General features: G+C 53.1%; 1 protein-coding gene across 1 annotated transcript; it reads right to left on the reverse strand.

The window, feature by feature from the left end:
- On the reverse strand, positions 1–14,469 carry LOC105491041 (envoplakin like). Its single transcript, XM_071082472.1, has 2 exons — positions 7,177–14,469; positions 1–7,035 (listed from the first exon to the last, which is right to left on the reverse strand). Exons 1-2 carry the CDS (start codon positions 7,289–7,291, stop codon positions 6,470–6,472), a joined length of 681 nt encoding a protein of 226 aa, XP_070938573.1. The 5' UTR covers positions 7,292–14,469; the 3' UTR covers positions 1–6,469.
- Between the last annotated feature and the right edge of the window lie 2,064 nt (positions 14,470–16,533).

Raw genomic sequence — 16,533 nt, forward strand, 5'->3', positions numbered from 1 at the left:
GGGGAACCTGGGAGGTGCTCAATCCATAATGCTGGCTGCTCCCTGGCCAGAAGAGCTCTTGGTGGCTCTGTGAGCCCACCTCGGTGACCCTGGCCTCTGCCCTGGGGAAGCTCTCATCCCTCTGGATTGCCCTAGGACTCCTGTAGCCCAGAAAGGCCTTACTTGACACTGAATCGTTCTCTAAACACCACATGCCTTGACTCCATATCGCTCTCTAAACATCATGTGGGGACCTGTTGCCCTTCTTCTTCATGACCTACAGGCAGGGCCAAAAGGAGGAAGCAGCCTCAGAACACACAAAAGACTCCCTGCCTCAAACGGCAGTCATCACACCGTCAGTACTTCTGGAAGGAAAGGAGGAAGGTTTCCTTCTGCAGAAAGCTCCTTTTTTGCTGAAACCAGGGAGGGTCAGCAGAGCCTACTGCACCTGTGGTGCCTGAGTCACCATCTGTGCCCAGGATGTGTGTCTGACCACAGCCCCCACTCCCAACCCGGGCTCGATGTTCCCTCCAGCTGGAGGCTTGGGCTCCTGACATGGTCTGGCCTGTTTGTCCTGCCTTGGCCGAGTATGGGAGGGCCTTACCTTGTATTCCCCTGGGTTCTCAGTCTTGACTTACTCAATGTCTAGAAGGAGTGAGCACGCCCAGTCCTTCAATGGTGGAGGGAATTCCTCTGTAAACCCTGCGAGACAGAAACAGACAAAACGCTTTAGTGAGACAACACAGGGCGACCCTGGGTGGAGCAGAGCCTAAGGGTTCTGGAAGTCTCCAGCCTTTGGCTCCTCGGTTCCCAGGGAGAGGCAGGCCTCCCCCGACATTTGAAAGTATGGAGGAGCACTCAGGGTTGTGCACTCTGACCTGGACCTTTTCCTTTTTTCGGGTCACCTGGATGCGTCCATACCCCTGAGCTAGGGGTGGCCCAGGTCCTGGTATTAGGTTTTCTCCCAGAAAGGCGATGCTTGCATGGATGGGCAAAAGCCTGGCAACCAGGTCTGGTGTCCTCTGGGTGAGGACAAGGTGCCACCCACCTGCTGAGAGGCAGACGGTGCCAGGTCACGGCCATGGGCACCTGTCTCCTGGCTCTGCAGAGAGCAGTCATGGGGGCCACTCCCTCCCCATGTTACCTTCTTGCTGTTCTTATATTTTGACCAGTCTCCAAGCATCTTCAGTCACTTGTCAGTGGTTTTATTTCCTGCCATCTTTGCTCTCAAATGAGCCAGGATGGAGTTAGCAGAGCTGTCTGGCCTCTGGTAGTGGCCCATGGATGCTGGGTCCTGGACTCCAGGAACTGAAACAAGCCAGGAAAGGGTAGACCCTGGGAGGCTGAGACCCTCTGATAGAATGGGCACCAGTTACCTGGCCCCCTGATGCCAGGAGTCAGCATCCTCAGACCACAAAAACCCTGTGTTTTGGTTATTTCCAAGCCTTCAGCTGGGGTCCTGGAACAAGAAGACAGTAAGGCAGTGACTTCTGAGCAAGACTGTGGTTCTTGGTTCGGGTTTTGGTTGAACCACCACGGGGCAGGGTCTTGGGTTCAGGTGGAGCAGGAACTGCCGTTTCTCTCAGTGACAGTGTGTCACTCCCAGTCACCACCACCTTGGCCCACAGGCCACCCCTCTGCCTCGCCCACCAGCCCTGGTTCTCCTATCCCTGGGGCAACCTCCCACACAGCAGGCACAGGCTCTTATCTTCACCTCCAAGGCACTGACAGGAGCCAGCTTCGTCTCACTGTAAGTCAACTCAGACAGAGCTGAGGACCTGCCCAGGTCAGGAGCCATCCCCCTCCCTGAGAGGGCCCCAGCCCTCCCATCCACCCTAAGTCTCAGCCCGGAGGAAGGCACAGGGAAGGAAGGCAACGGCCTCCCTACGGCGCTGGGCACCTGATCCTCGTGAGGCACTGGGACCCTAGAAATTGCGAGTTCAAGGCTGGCCTGGCGGGGACCACTCGGGGCCCGCGAGGGGCCTCAGGCTGCACAATGGGAATGCCCCTCCTGGGCTGGAGGCGGCACCCTCTGTGGGAGCCAACAAAGTCCAGTCCTGAGACAGGATGGGTGCCGCCTAGGGTGGGTGGCCAAGTCCTGACTGACAGCAGTGCCTTGGGAGTGACCCCATCACCCACCAATGTCCAGAGAGCCTGGCCTGAGAGCTGCCCAGTGCCCTGAGGACACACCTGGAGCCCTTCGCACCTGACACTCCCCATGGGCCTTGCAGGGTCTGACCTCCTAGTGTGCACCTGCCTCTCCTTGCACCCTGGACACTGACCCTGCCTGTTCCCCATCTTCCCCCATCCTGCCCAGCCCAGAGACTGTGGCCCACCCTGGCCTTTCTGTGACCCTCTTCTTGCCAGAGCCTAGGCATCAAACCCCCAGGTCTTTCCCTGGGCTGTCCAGCATGCTGGGGAGAAAGCTGGGTTGACAAGGGTGACCAAGGACTCTGCAGGCAGTAGGGCTGGACCCACCACCAACCTCCAGCCAAAGCTGGCTCTCAGGGCAGTCAGCCTTCATCCCTCAGCCTCCTCCCAGCCACTGCAGCAGCTGGGACATGGGGTGCCTGGCTGTCCTACCTGTGCTGACTCAGCCCCTCCATCCACCCTGAATGCTGCTGACTGAGCCAGCGGGAACCAGAGTCTCTGGAGGGCCATGCAGAGCCTTGGGGACTGACCAAGTGCCCCCACTGAGTGCTCCCAGGTGAGCCACTGTTCCTTGCCTACCCCATCTGTTGTCCTCCTAAGGCTGTCAGATCCACCCTGGGCTGACTTGGTTCAGGTGCATCCCAGAAGTGGCAGGTCTCAGGGGCTTACCCCGCCCCCTCCACCAGGCTCCTCCCTCTCTCCATCCCGTGAGTCCTGAGGGGCAGGCTCCAGTCTGGGCTCCTCTTACCAGGCCCAGATGCCTTCCCTGCACCACTCCCAGGGCCTTCAGCTAGCTGCACGCTCTGTTGCCCCACTGGCCTCACCGTGAGATGCCCAGGCCAGGTCCTACCCTTCTTCTCTGCCAGCCTCCCAGGGTCACAGCTGTTGATATCTCCATGCCCCTCCCTATAGGATGCCTCAGCTGGGCCTCATGAGCCCTCGGAGACCTGCTACACGATGGCCCACAGGCCTGGCCAGGGGTCCCCTAGCCTGTGGCCACCATCCGCAGATCTCACCAGCACAGCCCCTAAGGGGACAGGGCCAGACCCACAGGCTGCCCCTTCTTCTCCTGCTGATGTGGAGACCTAAGTGCTGAGAGCCCAGGGGTCAGACCCAGCCCCTGTCTGTCCCACCCACTCTCCCGAGCTCCCTAGATGGGCCTCGAGGCTCTGCCCTAACCTTGACCACGGGCTGGACCTGCAGAAGAGCAGGAAGGAGTTCTGACCCTGGAGAGGAGGTTGGCCAGAGCCAGGGAGAGATATACTGCCTCAGAGAATCTTTCTAAAAACAAAACCTGTCCCTGAGGTGAGACCGATGTGTCAGGGGTCAGAGGACTCACCACACAATCCCGAGGCAATCGGTGGATTTCCAGATGTCAACATGCTCATACACCATGTCCACTGCTGCCCCAGCTCCATGTCCCTGTGACCGAGAGGGCGTCAGGGAGAGGGGGGCAAGGTGAGTCGTTTGGGGTCTCAAGGGCATGGACAGCCTGTCCTGGCCCTGTGATCTTAGGGAGCCCGGGAGCCTTTGACCAGGCACAGTGAAGGAGACAAGGTCCCACCTCCCTCAAGGGAGTGGCCCTACCTGTACCTGCTCATACTTGTCAATAATGTCCCCTCACCCATGCACATGCAGGGTATCCATGACCTCATCCATCACCATCCCACAAGACCAAGTCATCCAATGGTTCTGCTGTACCCGAGTGCTCCAGACAACACCCAAACCAGTCCTGCCACACCCCTAGACACCCTCCGGCCTGAGGAGCCCCATTCTACCACCCCCTCCAGGTGACAGGGGGCCGGACCCAGTGACCCCACCCCCTCCCCAGTCTCTAGAATCCTTGCATCCCACCTGGGGTGGGCTCCTTCCTGAGGATTTGAGCACAGGGCAACATGGAAAGAGAGGCCTATTGTTCTCAAATGCTCTCAGATGGATACACACCTACCCTAGCTGGGCAAATGGTGTCCACCATGCCAAGCGTCAAGGGCTCACGATGAGCTTTTCCGGGCACCTGGAGGCAGATGTGGTCAGGAGCGGAGATCTGCATAGGATCAATCTCCATGAAGATGCCCAGTTTTCTGTAGGAAGCAAGATAACTGGTGACTGCTCCGTCCTACTCCAATTCTCACGCACTCTGGCCAGGGAAGCCTCTTCAGGAACAATGCCAGCCAAGCCAGGAGGGTGTTTGGTTTGGGGAAAATGATCTATTGCATCCATAGTAGCCTCTGTGCTCGTGGAGACCCCATCTCAGGTGGAGGGATGGCAGACTCCACAATTCCCAGCTGTCAATACAGGAAGGGGCTTTATTTTCCCAGGTCACCAAGAAAGAACAAGAGAACTCTGGGGCCTTGGTCCCAGATAATACCCAGGAGGGGGACCATCTCCCCAAGGAATACTGGGGGTGAAGGAAGGGCAAGACCACCAGGGGATCAGTCAGAGAAAGGGCTGCTTGCAGAAGGTCTCAGTCTCCAAGCCCCTTTGACCAGGAGGGACAGTCATCACCCTCCAGGCAGCCCTCCAGAGCTCCTTCATTTTCCACAACTGCTCAAGGGCAGAGGGCTCCCCACCCCACTCCTAGACGAAGGACCCCATGTGTCCAGTGAGGCCCACAGGGACCATCAGTGATCACACCTGAAGTCTGAATTCTTGGTGAGACCTCCTTCCACCTTAAGGCACAGGATTGGACTGAGAACCCCCGCCTCCCCCACCACCCACATGCAGGGCCTCCATTTTAGTGCCTCTTCCGGGGCCAGTCTCTGCCCCACTGAAGTCCAGAACCCCAGGGAGATTTGGAATCCAGGGCAGGGAGGCCGCAGAGGTCAGGGCTTGAGCCCAGCACAGCCCAGGGCAGGGCTGAGAGCACATCCCAGGCTCACATCTGGGTCCCTGGGCCAGTATCGGCTCCTCTGACCCTAGACAGCTCACTTGTCAAACGGGTACATTTGGGGACAGCACCCACCCCACAGAGTTGCTGTGAGGATGCAGGAAACAACCGTCTACACAGTCAGTGCAGAATGGGCACCTGGTGAGTGCTCAGGGATGGCCCTCCTCAGCACCTGCCCAGAGGACAGCACTGCCCACCAGGTAGCGAGTGTCCCACGTCAGCAGGGAGGGAACACAGCAGGTCACACTCACCTGAGCCTGCTGATCCAGCTGTGCCTCTCACTTAGGAAAGCCTCCTCTATGCAGAACCAGACACCGCTGTGTGTCTTGTCTCCAAGAGCTCCAGGCACAGAGAGGGCAGGCAAGTAGACAGGTGGATAGTCAGCAGCAGTGACATTGTGGAATCATGGCACCCATTACAGAGGGCCCTTGCCTGGGTCAGCAGGGTCCAGAGTCAGCATCCTCCCGTCCCTGAAGTTACAACATGGGTGTGTGCAGTGTGTTTGTGCAGGTGAGCGTGCACATGTATGTGAGTGCATTAATGTGTGGATGCATGTGTCACTGCTCTGGCCAGACCTGGCTGCCCAACTCCTATATGCACCCAGATCCTTGTCACTGTCACCACCCCAGGTCCTGTAGCTAGCATCAGAACATCTATGTGTCCTCCCCAATCGCAGACATCCCCATCTGGGGCAGTCCTGGGGGTGCAGGTGGGGGATGGGTGGCTGACGGTTGAGGGCAGAGGGCAGAGGGTGTGCCCCTTCCTTAGCAGGGGACTCAGCTAGGGTGTAACGTGCTAGGTCTGTGTGGCAGGGCTGGATTCCATACACCACCTCACCTCCTCCTCCCAGTAACCCTCTGGGGTGCCATGACTCCTCCCTGCTATGGATGGAGGAAAGTGATTGATCTGCCGGAGATATTCTGCCGGAGACATGAAACTACATGACCCTTCTTTCCACAATAAACTGGAGGGTCAAAACAGGCCAGAGTAGGTCAAGGTCTTTTAAAAGCCATACCTGAAAGGTTTCCAATAACAGTTGATTTGGTGGTAACTCAATCACACAAACAACTGCAACAAAAGACTCAACTATCAGAGATTTTAGGATCTCCTCAAAAACACCATCTAACATTAGGGAGTTCAAAAAGGCATGACGTTTCAGAAATCAAACTTTATTTAAATGTCATTTGCATAAACTGGTAATTTAACAGTAAGAATAAATCCTAGGGCAGAAGACAGATTGGAGAACCTGGGGCACAAGTGCTGAGTTTGGAAGATTTGATGCTGTACCCTTTGAAGCCCCCACCTGGTCCCCACGCCCCTTGCCTGCCTGTTAAGAAGAGCCTGTCCCAGGGAGAAAATCAGGGGCAAACAGCCCAGAAGCCCAGTAGCGGAGAGACCTCCATACCTGGAGGAGGACTCCACCTCTGGGAGCAGGAGGAGCTGCTGGAATCCTTATTCACAGGCTTCTTTTTCTGCTCTCATGGAAGAGCAGGCCACCTCTGGGAGCAGGAGGAGCTGTTGGAACTCTTTCTCGCAGCCTCCTTTTCCTGCCCTCAAGCACCTCCAACTTGCAGATAGACAGCCCCAGCACCGGCAAAATGAAAAGGTCCTGATGCAGCAGGGCTGTGGCTCTAGTAAATAAAAAAGGCCTCTCTTTAGTGAGGTAGAGGAACCCAGGCTTAACACCCTGGCCTCCGACACCAAGGCTCGCACCATGCCCAGGACTAGGGGCAGCGTGGGAGCTGCTGGCTGGGCCTTGCTTGCAACCTCCTCTCTGCCACGTCTATCTCCAGCTACGCTCTCAGCTGCAGGGTTGAAGCCAGTGGCCATGGCAGGTAGCATGAGGTCTGGCAGTTCCTTGCTTGGCTGGTCTTTGGCTATGCCGGTGCAGGGCCCGGAGGGCTCTGGAGCTACCTCTAGCTGCAGTGCTGCCTCTGGATGGGGCCTTCCCCATGCTGTGGGCTCTGGCTCCAGAGCAGGCACTGGAAGTTCCTCTCTCTCTGCAGGTGCGGCAAGAGCTGAAAAAGGAGAAAGGGTCACTGACCAGCTTTTCTATGTCTGAGCCCCAGAGTTCAATCCCTGCTGACCAGACCCCCACTGACCAGACCCCTGAGTGGTGGTGCTGAGTCCCTAGCAATGGCCCCTCTCAGTTGACAGACCTCTCCCTCCCCTCATCAGCACCCACGGGTGATTGAAAGTCTTCTCAGGACTGAACCCCAACTCCAGGACACAGGGAGGGGCAGTTGGTCCCAGGCTCCGGGTGTCGAGCTTCATGCTTGCACCACAAGGTCCTCTGGGCCCATCACAAAGGGGGCGGTGATGTGACCTGGCACACCTGGACACACTGTCTGGGCCTATCCCTGAGCCACACAGCCAGAGGAACAGGAGGATGTTTGTCAACCCAGGCACCCGACTCTGCTGGGTCTCCCAGGGTCCTTCCCATGGAGGCCAGATCCAGAGACACAGCACAGAGACCGCAGGGTGACCAGCCCAGAACCCTTGAGACTAGGCTGGGGATGACACAAGGACTCTCCCCAAACAGCCAGAAGACCCTTTGCTAGTTTCTTGGTACTTCATTTCTCACCGGCTACCCTTCCCCCACCAGGAATCCCCTTCACGCAGAGTCAATGAGGAGAGGAAGATGGTCACAGAATCCGTGGAAAGAAAGAAAACAAAAGATGGGTGGGGAGAAGAGTTGGGAGTGTAGCGTTGTAAGGGTCCTACACTATGCGGATTATTTGAGGGCTGGCTGTGATTAATTAAAGGTGTGTCTTGTAGACAACCATCACACACACACACATTACACACACACACACACACACACACATCGAGAGAGAGAGTCTTGCTCCGTCACCCAGGCTGAAGTGCAGTGGCCCAGACACAGCTCACTACAGCCTTGACTTCCCAGGCTTAAGCAATCCTCCCACCTCAGCCTCCTCAGTAGCTGGGACTACATGTGTGGGCCCCCATGCCTGGTTTATTTTGAAATGGTTTCTTATAGAGACAGGATCTCGCTGTGTTATCCAGGCTCATCTGGACCTCCTGACCCCAAGCAATCCTCCAGCCTCGGCCTCTCAAAGTGTTGGGATTACAGGCATAAGTCACTGCACTCGGCTTACACATGTTTTTAAGAGGCATAAATATGAAGGTCAGTGTTGCCATGAAGTCAGGCAGGGGTTGGCAAACTATGGCCCACAATCCAGATGCAGTCCCCCTCCTGTTGTAGTGAATAAAGATTTATTGGAGCCACAGTTCCTCCCCCGTGTTCACTTCTTGTCTGTGGCTGCTTTGGGGTTGCAGTGGCGGAGCTGAGTAATTGTTGAGTAGGTGCAACAAAGACCACAGGGTCCATGAAACCCAAGATGCTTACTACCAGGTCCTTTGCAGAAAAATCTTGCTGAGTCCTGAGGAGAGGGCCAGATGGCAGCAGGGAGGCCATCGGGGAGGCTGGTACAGTAATCCAGGCGAAAAATGATGGGAGCTCAGATTAAAGCAGTCATGACAAATGGCTGGAATCAGGATATATTTGGGGGGTAGGACCAAAAACACATGGATAAAATGGACAGTATTTAGGTATTTAGAGTTTCAGATTTTCTTTCTGCCAAAGGACCTCTTTCTTAAAAAAAATTATACAAAAGATCAATTTAAAAACTGACCAAAAAATACGTCAACAAGATTATTTGTGTGAATGAAGCTGGGTTGAGCCTGGGTACCTTGTCTTTTCAGCACCCTTAAACAGCCCGGCTGTTCCAGAGGCATCCTACAGAGCCCTTTGGGTTCAGACAAGCTGAACTTGAAACCACAAATCAGAAGGAATAGAAATCTGCGCATCTTTCACACAAGCCGTAACATTCTAAGCCGCATCTTTGCAGCACACTGACGTGGGGCTACTTCACGCACAGCCAGCAAGTGATTGCACCAGTGCCAGGATTTGTGTCCACCCTGTTATAAGAAGGCAGCTGCTTGCATGAGGCATGGTGGTGAGGAAACAATGCCACCCGGATCTCACCATTGGCTGTGTGGACTGGCTGTACCATGGGCCAGACGCATGTCTTGGGCAGACACTTTTTAGATGCCAACTTGCCTGTAGACAAAGATGACGCAGAGGTGGCCTCGGGGAGGGCCTGTGTGATGGGTTGAACTTGTCCCCTGAAATTCCTGTGTTGATGTCCTTAGCCCCAGTGCCTGAGAATGTGATCTTATTTGGAGATAGCATCTTATAGAAATAAGTTAAAATGAAAAATGAGGTCAGTAGGGGGTGCCCAATTCAGTATGACTGATGTCCTTATAAAAGGGCACACAGAGACACGCATAGAGGGAAGACGAGGTAAAGAGACACAGGGAAAGCCACCTACATACCAGAAGAGAGGCCTGGAACAGAGCCTTCCTGGACCGCCCTGGAAAGAGACCTACACTGCCAACACCTTGCTCTTGGACCTACAGCCTGCAGGACTGCGAGACAGTGAGATTCTGTTGCTGAAGCTGCCCAGTCTGTGGTACTTTAAGGGAGCCCTAGCAAACCAACGCAGCCTGGTAGCCCACAGATGGTAAAAAGATGGAAAGAGCAATGGAGCCCCAGGCTTCCTGTCTACACCTCCCAAAGTGCGCTACGGGATCCTTTGCTGGGCGTAGGTTTGCAAGATAATTTTGGTGGGGGTGGCGGGTGGGCGAGGGTGCATAATTTCAGTGTACATTATCATGTGTTTATCTTACTGTGTAAACGCTTGTAAGAATAGTTAACCAACTTAAGGTTTATATGCTACTCAAAATACAAGTTTAAATGCTAATAAAAATGGATGCAATGAACATACTGTCTTGCTGTGGTCCAGGGAATCTCGATCTTTCAGAGAGACTTGCAGCTTTGAGCAGGAGCTGCCCTCTCCTTGCTGCCTACTGCACACCCCCACAACACACACACATGCACACACACATACCTTTGCACACAGCTGGACAGAGGTACACTGTGCTTCATGCCCTCATTAAGGAGGCATGGAAGGGAATGTGTGGCTGTTAGGAAATGAAGACGGCTTAGGCCCCTGGTTTCCTGGGTGTTTGCACAGGCACCCTCTCTGCAGACCGTTCTTTGGTCTCTTTCTCGTCTTAGTGAAAGGAGAAGAGAGCCCCAGTGGGTACCCGGCTACTTCGGGCCTAAGCCTAGGTCACAAGCTTCCTCGGGAGCCTAGTGAGATGGGGGCACCACTGGTTCTCCCAAACCGAGGGTGCAGTGTTTAGTGGAGTGGTGAGCCCAGGAAGGTGATAGACGGGAAGACTCGGTTCATTAGATACAACCAAAATCCATTGAGGAAGGGCAGTCACCAAAGGTTTTATTCTCCAGGAGGAGGGGCTGTCGGGGGCTGTGAGCAGCTGGCAGGAGGACTTTATGGCACATGTGGTTAGGTGATGGCGACCTACAGCTGCACTGGAAACTGGGACCCAGAGTGCCCCAACCTCCTGCTCTGTCTCTCTGCCTCTCTCCCTTTCTCCCTCTCTGGCTTCTCTGTCTCTCTTGTCATCTCTTGCCCCTTTCCCCATCTCTCTTTCTTTCTCTCTGCTCTCTCCATCCTCCTCTGGAAAAAATGCCCAAAAGTATAGACATGAACAGATAGTTCACAGAGCAGGAAGTAGAAATGGCTCTTGAGCTTATAAACAATGTTTAGCCTTATTTATAACCAGAGAAGTGCAAATAGAAACTATAGTTCAAGACCATTTTTCACTTATCACATTGACAATCATTCAAAACTGTGATAACACTGTGTTGGCGTGGGTGTGGGAGACACGCTCTCTCGTACATTACTGGCGGGAGTATAAACTGGTACAGCCACTACCAACACTTTTTTTTTAATGCACATACCTTTTGATCTGAAAACTTACTCCTAGAGATTTACAGGGACACTTGCAAATGTGCTGATGGCCTTAGTACAGGGATGTTTAATGTGGTATGTTTTTCTTGTAATAGCAAGATTGGAAAGAATCTAAATAGCCATCAGTAGAGGTTGGTGAGCTCTATAATAATGTAGCCACTCAGTGAACTCTGCAACTGTGAAAAAGAAGAATGACATAGCTTTACATACTGCAGCCTGGAATGATCTTCCAGATAGACTATCCCATGAAAAAGCATGGTGCATGCATATTTGTGAAAGCCTCCATTTCTGGTCTCTGAATTCAGAACGCTCATCTTTATCTTGTGTGGCTACTGTCCACTCTCCACAGGTAGGTCACAGAAGCATGACCCCTTGTACCTTCCTATGCGCCCCTTTCCTGGCCTTAATGGCCTTGGTTTCCAACTGTCCACACCTATGACTCTTTGCAGCAAGACTGTCATCAGGCTATTGGAGCCCCTTGGGCCCTTCTGCAGAGAGCTGGAACTGTCCCCCTGCCACAGGATGGCCCTTCACTAATGAGTGACACGTGTGATCCTTAGCTCAGGCTGGAAAACAGAGGTGTGACTCCACTCTACAGTCCCCTGAGGGACCTGTTTCTGTAGGATTTTGCCTAGGGCCACAGCCTTGCATGGCTTCTCCCCTCTCTGTCTGCTACCCCCTTTACCTTACCGCTCTCCTTGGGTGCCTGTCCTTCATCAGTCACTGCCATACAAATCAGGCTCTGCTTCTGGGGAACGTGACCAAGATAGCTGCTTCCTTACCCTGCTCCTTGTTTTTTGCAGGTAGGGTGTGCCTCTGTATGCAAGTATATGATGCAACATGGGCACTGTGGTCCTTCCTGTTTCACAGGTGAGGGACCTAGAACTCCACGGCTTGCCTTAGGTCCCAGGTAGGAAGTGGCAAGCGACTTTGAAGCCAGGTAGTCTGGCTCCAAGGCCAAACTCACATCCACTGTTATATTGAAAATAGCCTAGAGAAGGAAAGCTCCAAGTGCAAGGAAAATCTGCATTCTCAAAGCAGGCCAAGAGGGAAGATCATTTATTTTCCCAAAAGATTCTTTTCTGTGGTCTTCCCTTCATAAACACACATTCCACTGTCAGATGCAAATCCTAGAGCTAGAAATGGGACATTCAAGGTAGGCAGAGCTCCTGGGAACAACATGTTTGCAGAGATGGGAAGGGAACCTCCCACTGGTTTGGTTTCTTCATGGCTACGGGCAAAACCTGCCTGCTCTGCATCCGGGGATCTTGGTCAGGCGTTGGAATCAGTGGGTGGATTGCCAGTACATGCCGGGAATTACAGACGTGAGCACAGTGGCTCACATCTGTAATCCCAGTACTTTGGGAGGCTGAGGCAGGAGAATTGCTTGAACCCTGGAGGCAGAGGTTGCAGTCAGCTGATCACGCCGTTGCACTATAGCTTGGGCAATAAGAGCGAAACTGCATCAAAGAGAAAAAAAAATAGGAGGACTTCAGTGTCAGACCAGAGTCCCTGGTCTCTGTACCTGAGGCTGCTCCGAGAGGAAAGCAATAGGGGCTCAGGCATGTTGAGGAGGTAGGTGGGCATGTGGAGGTGGGGCTATGGGATGGGGCCGTGAACACAGCAGGTCTTAGAGCTTTCTCCTTCAGGGGCAGGGGCAGGAAGAGGGCCACCTGGCTGCACCATGAAGGGCCCGAGAGTATGGCATGGAGGGAGAGGCAGATCTAGAGAGAACGCCAGCCGGTCTGTGGATGGAGGCGGAGGAGCGGATTGAAAGAGGGAAGAATTCCTAAGACAAACCCTGAAATGACAAGGGGAAAGAATGACAAATCTGATTAAATAAACATGAGCAACTTCCAAAGACCAATCACAAAGTTCCCACCAACATGGCTGAAAGTAAAACAATTAGCTGAGAAGAAATATTTGTCACCTGCAGACCATGGCAGACACAGGATTTTATTTTAAAGCACACTACAAATCACTAAGAAAAAACTCCAAAGAAATAGCAATCTGGAAAAGGACACAAAGAGGGAACGTGCAGAAAAAGTGCCAGCAGCTGCCAAACCCACCGTCCACAAAATTCTGGGTCAAACAGGCAGGAGACGACATGACAAGGTGCCACTCTCTGCCCATTGGGTCAGCACAGATTTAAAAACAAGGACCCGATATTGCCATGGATGTGGGGAAAGAGCCCTGTGGGTGAGGGCGTCAACTGGGCAATGCCTGTCAACTTCTAGAATAATCATGTGTGCTTCCCTTTGATCCAAGAATCCCGTTGGGGGGAGTTATTCCTGTAGAAATGTTTGCTCAGGTGTGTGAAGATACCTGCATGAGACTTTTCATCTCAGCATTGTGTGTGATGCTGAGAAATTGGTAACAATTCAATTTTTCTTTTTTTTTTGTTTTGAGATGGAGTCTTGCTCTGTCACCCAGGCTGGAGTGCAGTGGTGTGATCTCGGCTCACTGCAAGCTCCGCCTCCCAGGTTCACGCCATTCTCCTGCCTCAGCCTCCCGAGTAGCTGGAACTACAGGTGCCCACCACCATACCCGGCTATTTTTTTATTTTTATTTTTATTTTATTTTTAGTAGAGACGGGGTTACACTGTGTTAGCCAGGATGGTCTCGATCTCCTGACCTCGTGATCCGCCCGCCTTAGCCTCCCAAAGTGCTGGGATTACAGGCGTGAGCCACCGCACCTGGCCAACAACTCAAATTTCTATTTGAATTGTTCACAGTATGGAAAACTGTGTGGTGTCTATAGTGAGTAGACCTATGTGGCCTTCCTGGAAAGAGGCTGTTGAATGAGCAAAGTCAAGTCGTAGGTTAAGTGGAACATGATGCCTCTTGTGCATTTAAACAGAAAACTCTCCTATATATTCTCCATGGATTAATAGAGAGGAAAGTAAAGGTTTAGAAAAGGGGTGAAAGTACATGTGTCAAAATGATGAAAGTCATCGCTGCCGGTGAAGGCAGGGGAGGCAGGGCCTCCTTGTACAGTTGGTCAGGCTGTGTATGGCACAAAGTTACAAAGTTGCCCTGCCACAGGGGAGAGTGGGGTCTGTCCAGCCCGTGCTGCATTCTCCAGTCAGGTGCCTGAGGGCTGAGTCCACCCAGCGCAGGAGCCTTTTTCTAATTCTCCCAAAGATATTACATGAGCAGCTGTCTTCCCTGGGGAAAGGACCAAGACTTGGGGGTCAGGGATGTTAGAGGGATGCTCACAGTGTTTGATTTAAAAAAAGAAAAAAAATTTTTGTCTCAGCGCAGTGGTTCACACCTGTAATCCCAGCACTTTGGGAGGCTGAGGCAGGTGGATCATTTGAGGTCAGGAGTTCAAGACCAGCCTGACCAACATGGCGAAACCTTGTCTCTACTAAAAATACAAAAAATTGCTGGGTGTGGTGGCAGGCACCTGTAGTCCCAGCTACTCGCGAGGCTGAGGCAGGAGAATCACTTGAACCGGGGAGGCAAAGGTTGCAGTGAGCAAAAATTATGCCACTGCACTCCAGCCTGGGTGACAAAGCGAAACTCTGTTTCAAAAATGAAAGAAAGAAAGAAAGAAAGAAAGAAAGAAAGAAAGAAAGAAAGAAAGAAAGAAAGAAAGAAAGAAAGAAAGAAAGAAAGAAAGAAAGAAAGAAGAAGGAGAGGAAGGAAGGAAGGAAGGAAGGAGGGAGGGAAGGAGAGGAAAGAAGGAGGGAAAGAAGGAAGGAAGGAAGGAAAGAAAAGAAAGAAGGAAAGAAGGAAGGAAAGAAGGAAGGAAGGAAAGAAGGAAAGAAGGAAGGAAGGAAAGAAAGGAAGAAAGAAAAAAAGAAAGAAAGAAAGAAAGAAAAACTTTTATGAAGCTCATCTATCATCACATACACCCCAAACATGTTTTAGTGTGGGCTTTGTTGCCAGACCTGAGTTTGAACTTCAGCTCCTTGTTTACCAGCTGTGTGACTGAGCAAGTCACCCTCCCTCTGTGAGCCTCAGTCTTCCCATTTGTTATATGGGCTAAAGTGGGTCTTTGCACTTTTGCCCACTTGGCATCCACACATCTCAGCTTTCCTGAGAAGCGTCTGCCCCTGCACGATGGGTCCGTACAGCCTGTGGGGGCTGACTTCATCCCCACTGAGGCCTCAGCATGTGGCAAAGTACGTGGGTGTTTCAAGCAGGTAACACCACAGAGCCCCAGTGAGTGGTTCAAGAAAGGACCTGTGGCCACGTGTGGACCAAGTAGCCCACTTCTGGGCTTCTGCTGCAATAGCAAGAGCAGCTCTTTTCAAGGGGTTGTTGGGAGTGGGGAATGGGGAAAAGCTCCTGAGCCCCTTTTCAGGGGGTGTTGGGAGTGTGAAGGACAACTGCATGGCGACAACTGAGCACGGAAAGACCGAGGCAAGGTGTGGAGAGAGGGGTGGCCAACGATGGCACATGGGGGCCCGAGTTTGGCTCACTTTCCTATGAACTGGGTCAGGCAGATGCTTTTGGTCTCTGGCCACGTCCCCTTGGCCTTCACAGAAGTTACCTGTGGACAACCCTGGTGGGACCTGCACCTGTGGGAGGCAGACTGCTAGTGCCAGTAAGTGAGTGCCCCAGAGTGACCCTTGGCCACTGAGTGGGTGAGTGCAGCCAGCCCCAGCTTTCTCGACATCTGGGTGCAGATGGACTGGGGCTTGTGGCGCTCCCCAGTAGGACTTAATCCCAGTGCCCACAGTGGGCACCTGCTCACCATGACACCTTTACCTGGCTTTCTTCCTGCCCCTCTACTGCTTCCCACGCCCACTTTTGCTGAATGCCTACTGCATACAAAATGCCCAGCGCTTTCTGGGACCACCTCCCAAATATGTGACTTTTGAGGAACCCAAGCTAAGATACCGAGCCAACAAATCTCCCCCTCATTCTCTCTCCCAAAATGAATTTGAGTTGGTTTTCTTACTTGCACTGGCTGATGCCAGTGGCAACAGCCAGCTTAGGGAAAGCCTGTGAAGACCACCCACTGCGTGGGAAACACGTGTCTTTGTACCAGGTGCATCACAGATGCCCGTGCCCTATGGCTTCCCAGGCCCCAGCTTCTGCCGAGTCTGCAGAAGGACACACAGACCAGCGGAGCCTTTTGAGTGAAAGCCCGGGAGCCACTCCTGATGTGGCTGCGGGAGGGGTTTAACCCTCCCCACCATCCCACATCTGCCACAGCTCCTCACACTACCACGGTGATGGCCATTTTTTTGTGTGTGGTGAAGTCCCCTTTTCACAGCCGATTCACGTGCAGGGAGCACCAAGTCTTGCTGTGTATTGTCCCACGCTGACCACAGAACCACTTAGGGAGAACCATGGAGGGATGTGCCAAGCACCTCCAGGAACTGTGTTCTAGGATCTGCCAACACGAGGAGTCTGCCTCTCCCCAGGTGCCATCACCAGCTCTGAGTGCAGTGGTACTATCATAGCTCACTGCAGCCTTGAACACCTAGGGAGAAAGTGCTAGGATTACAGGTGTGAGCCACCTCACCTGGCCTGATTTTCACTGTAATTAAATGGAGATTTTGGACCCCCACAGGGAGAGACTGTCCAGAGCGTTCCGCTCTCTTTTCTCCCTATTCCGTGCAGTACTGAGAACTGCCGGGTGCTGCCTGTCCCAACTCTGGTCCTGTGCTGGCAGGTGGAATTCTCCCATTGTCTTAA

Source organism: Macaca nemestrina, chromosome 17 (genome assembly GCF_043159975.1).
Source record: "Macaca nemestrina isolate mMacNem1 chromosome 17, mMacNem.hap1, whole genome shotgun sequence".
Taxonomy (NCBI): domain Eukaryota; kingdom Metazoa; phylum Chordata; class Mammalia; order Primates; family Cercopithecidae; genus Macaca; species Macaca nemestrina.

Bases quoted from the DNA above. Each gene is read 5' to 3' on its own strand.
- LOC105491041 (XM_071082472.1), bottom strand. From the start codon at position 7,291: ATGAAGCTCGACACCCGGAGCCTGGGACCAACTGCCCCTCCCTGTGTC. The intron at 7,036-7,176 runs GTCTGTCAACTG...CTCCTTTTTCAG, and splicing joins GCTGATGAGGGGAGGGAGAG to CTCTTGCCGCACCTGCAGAG.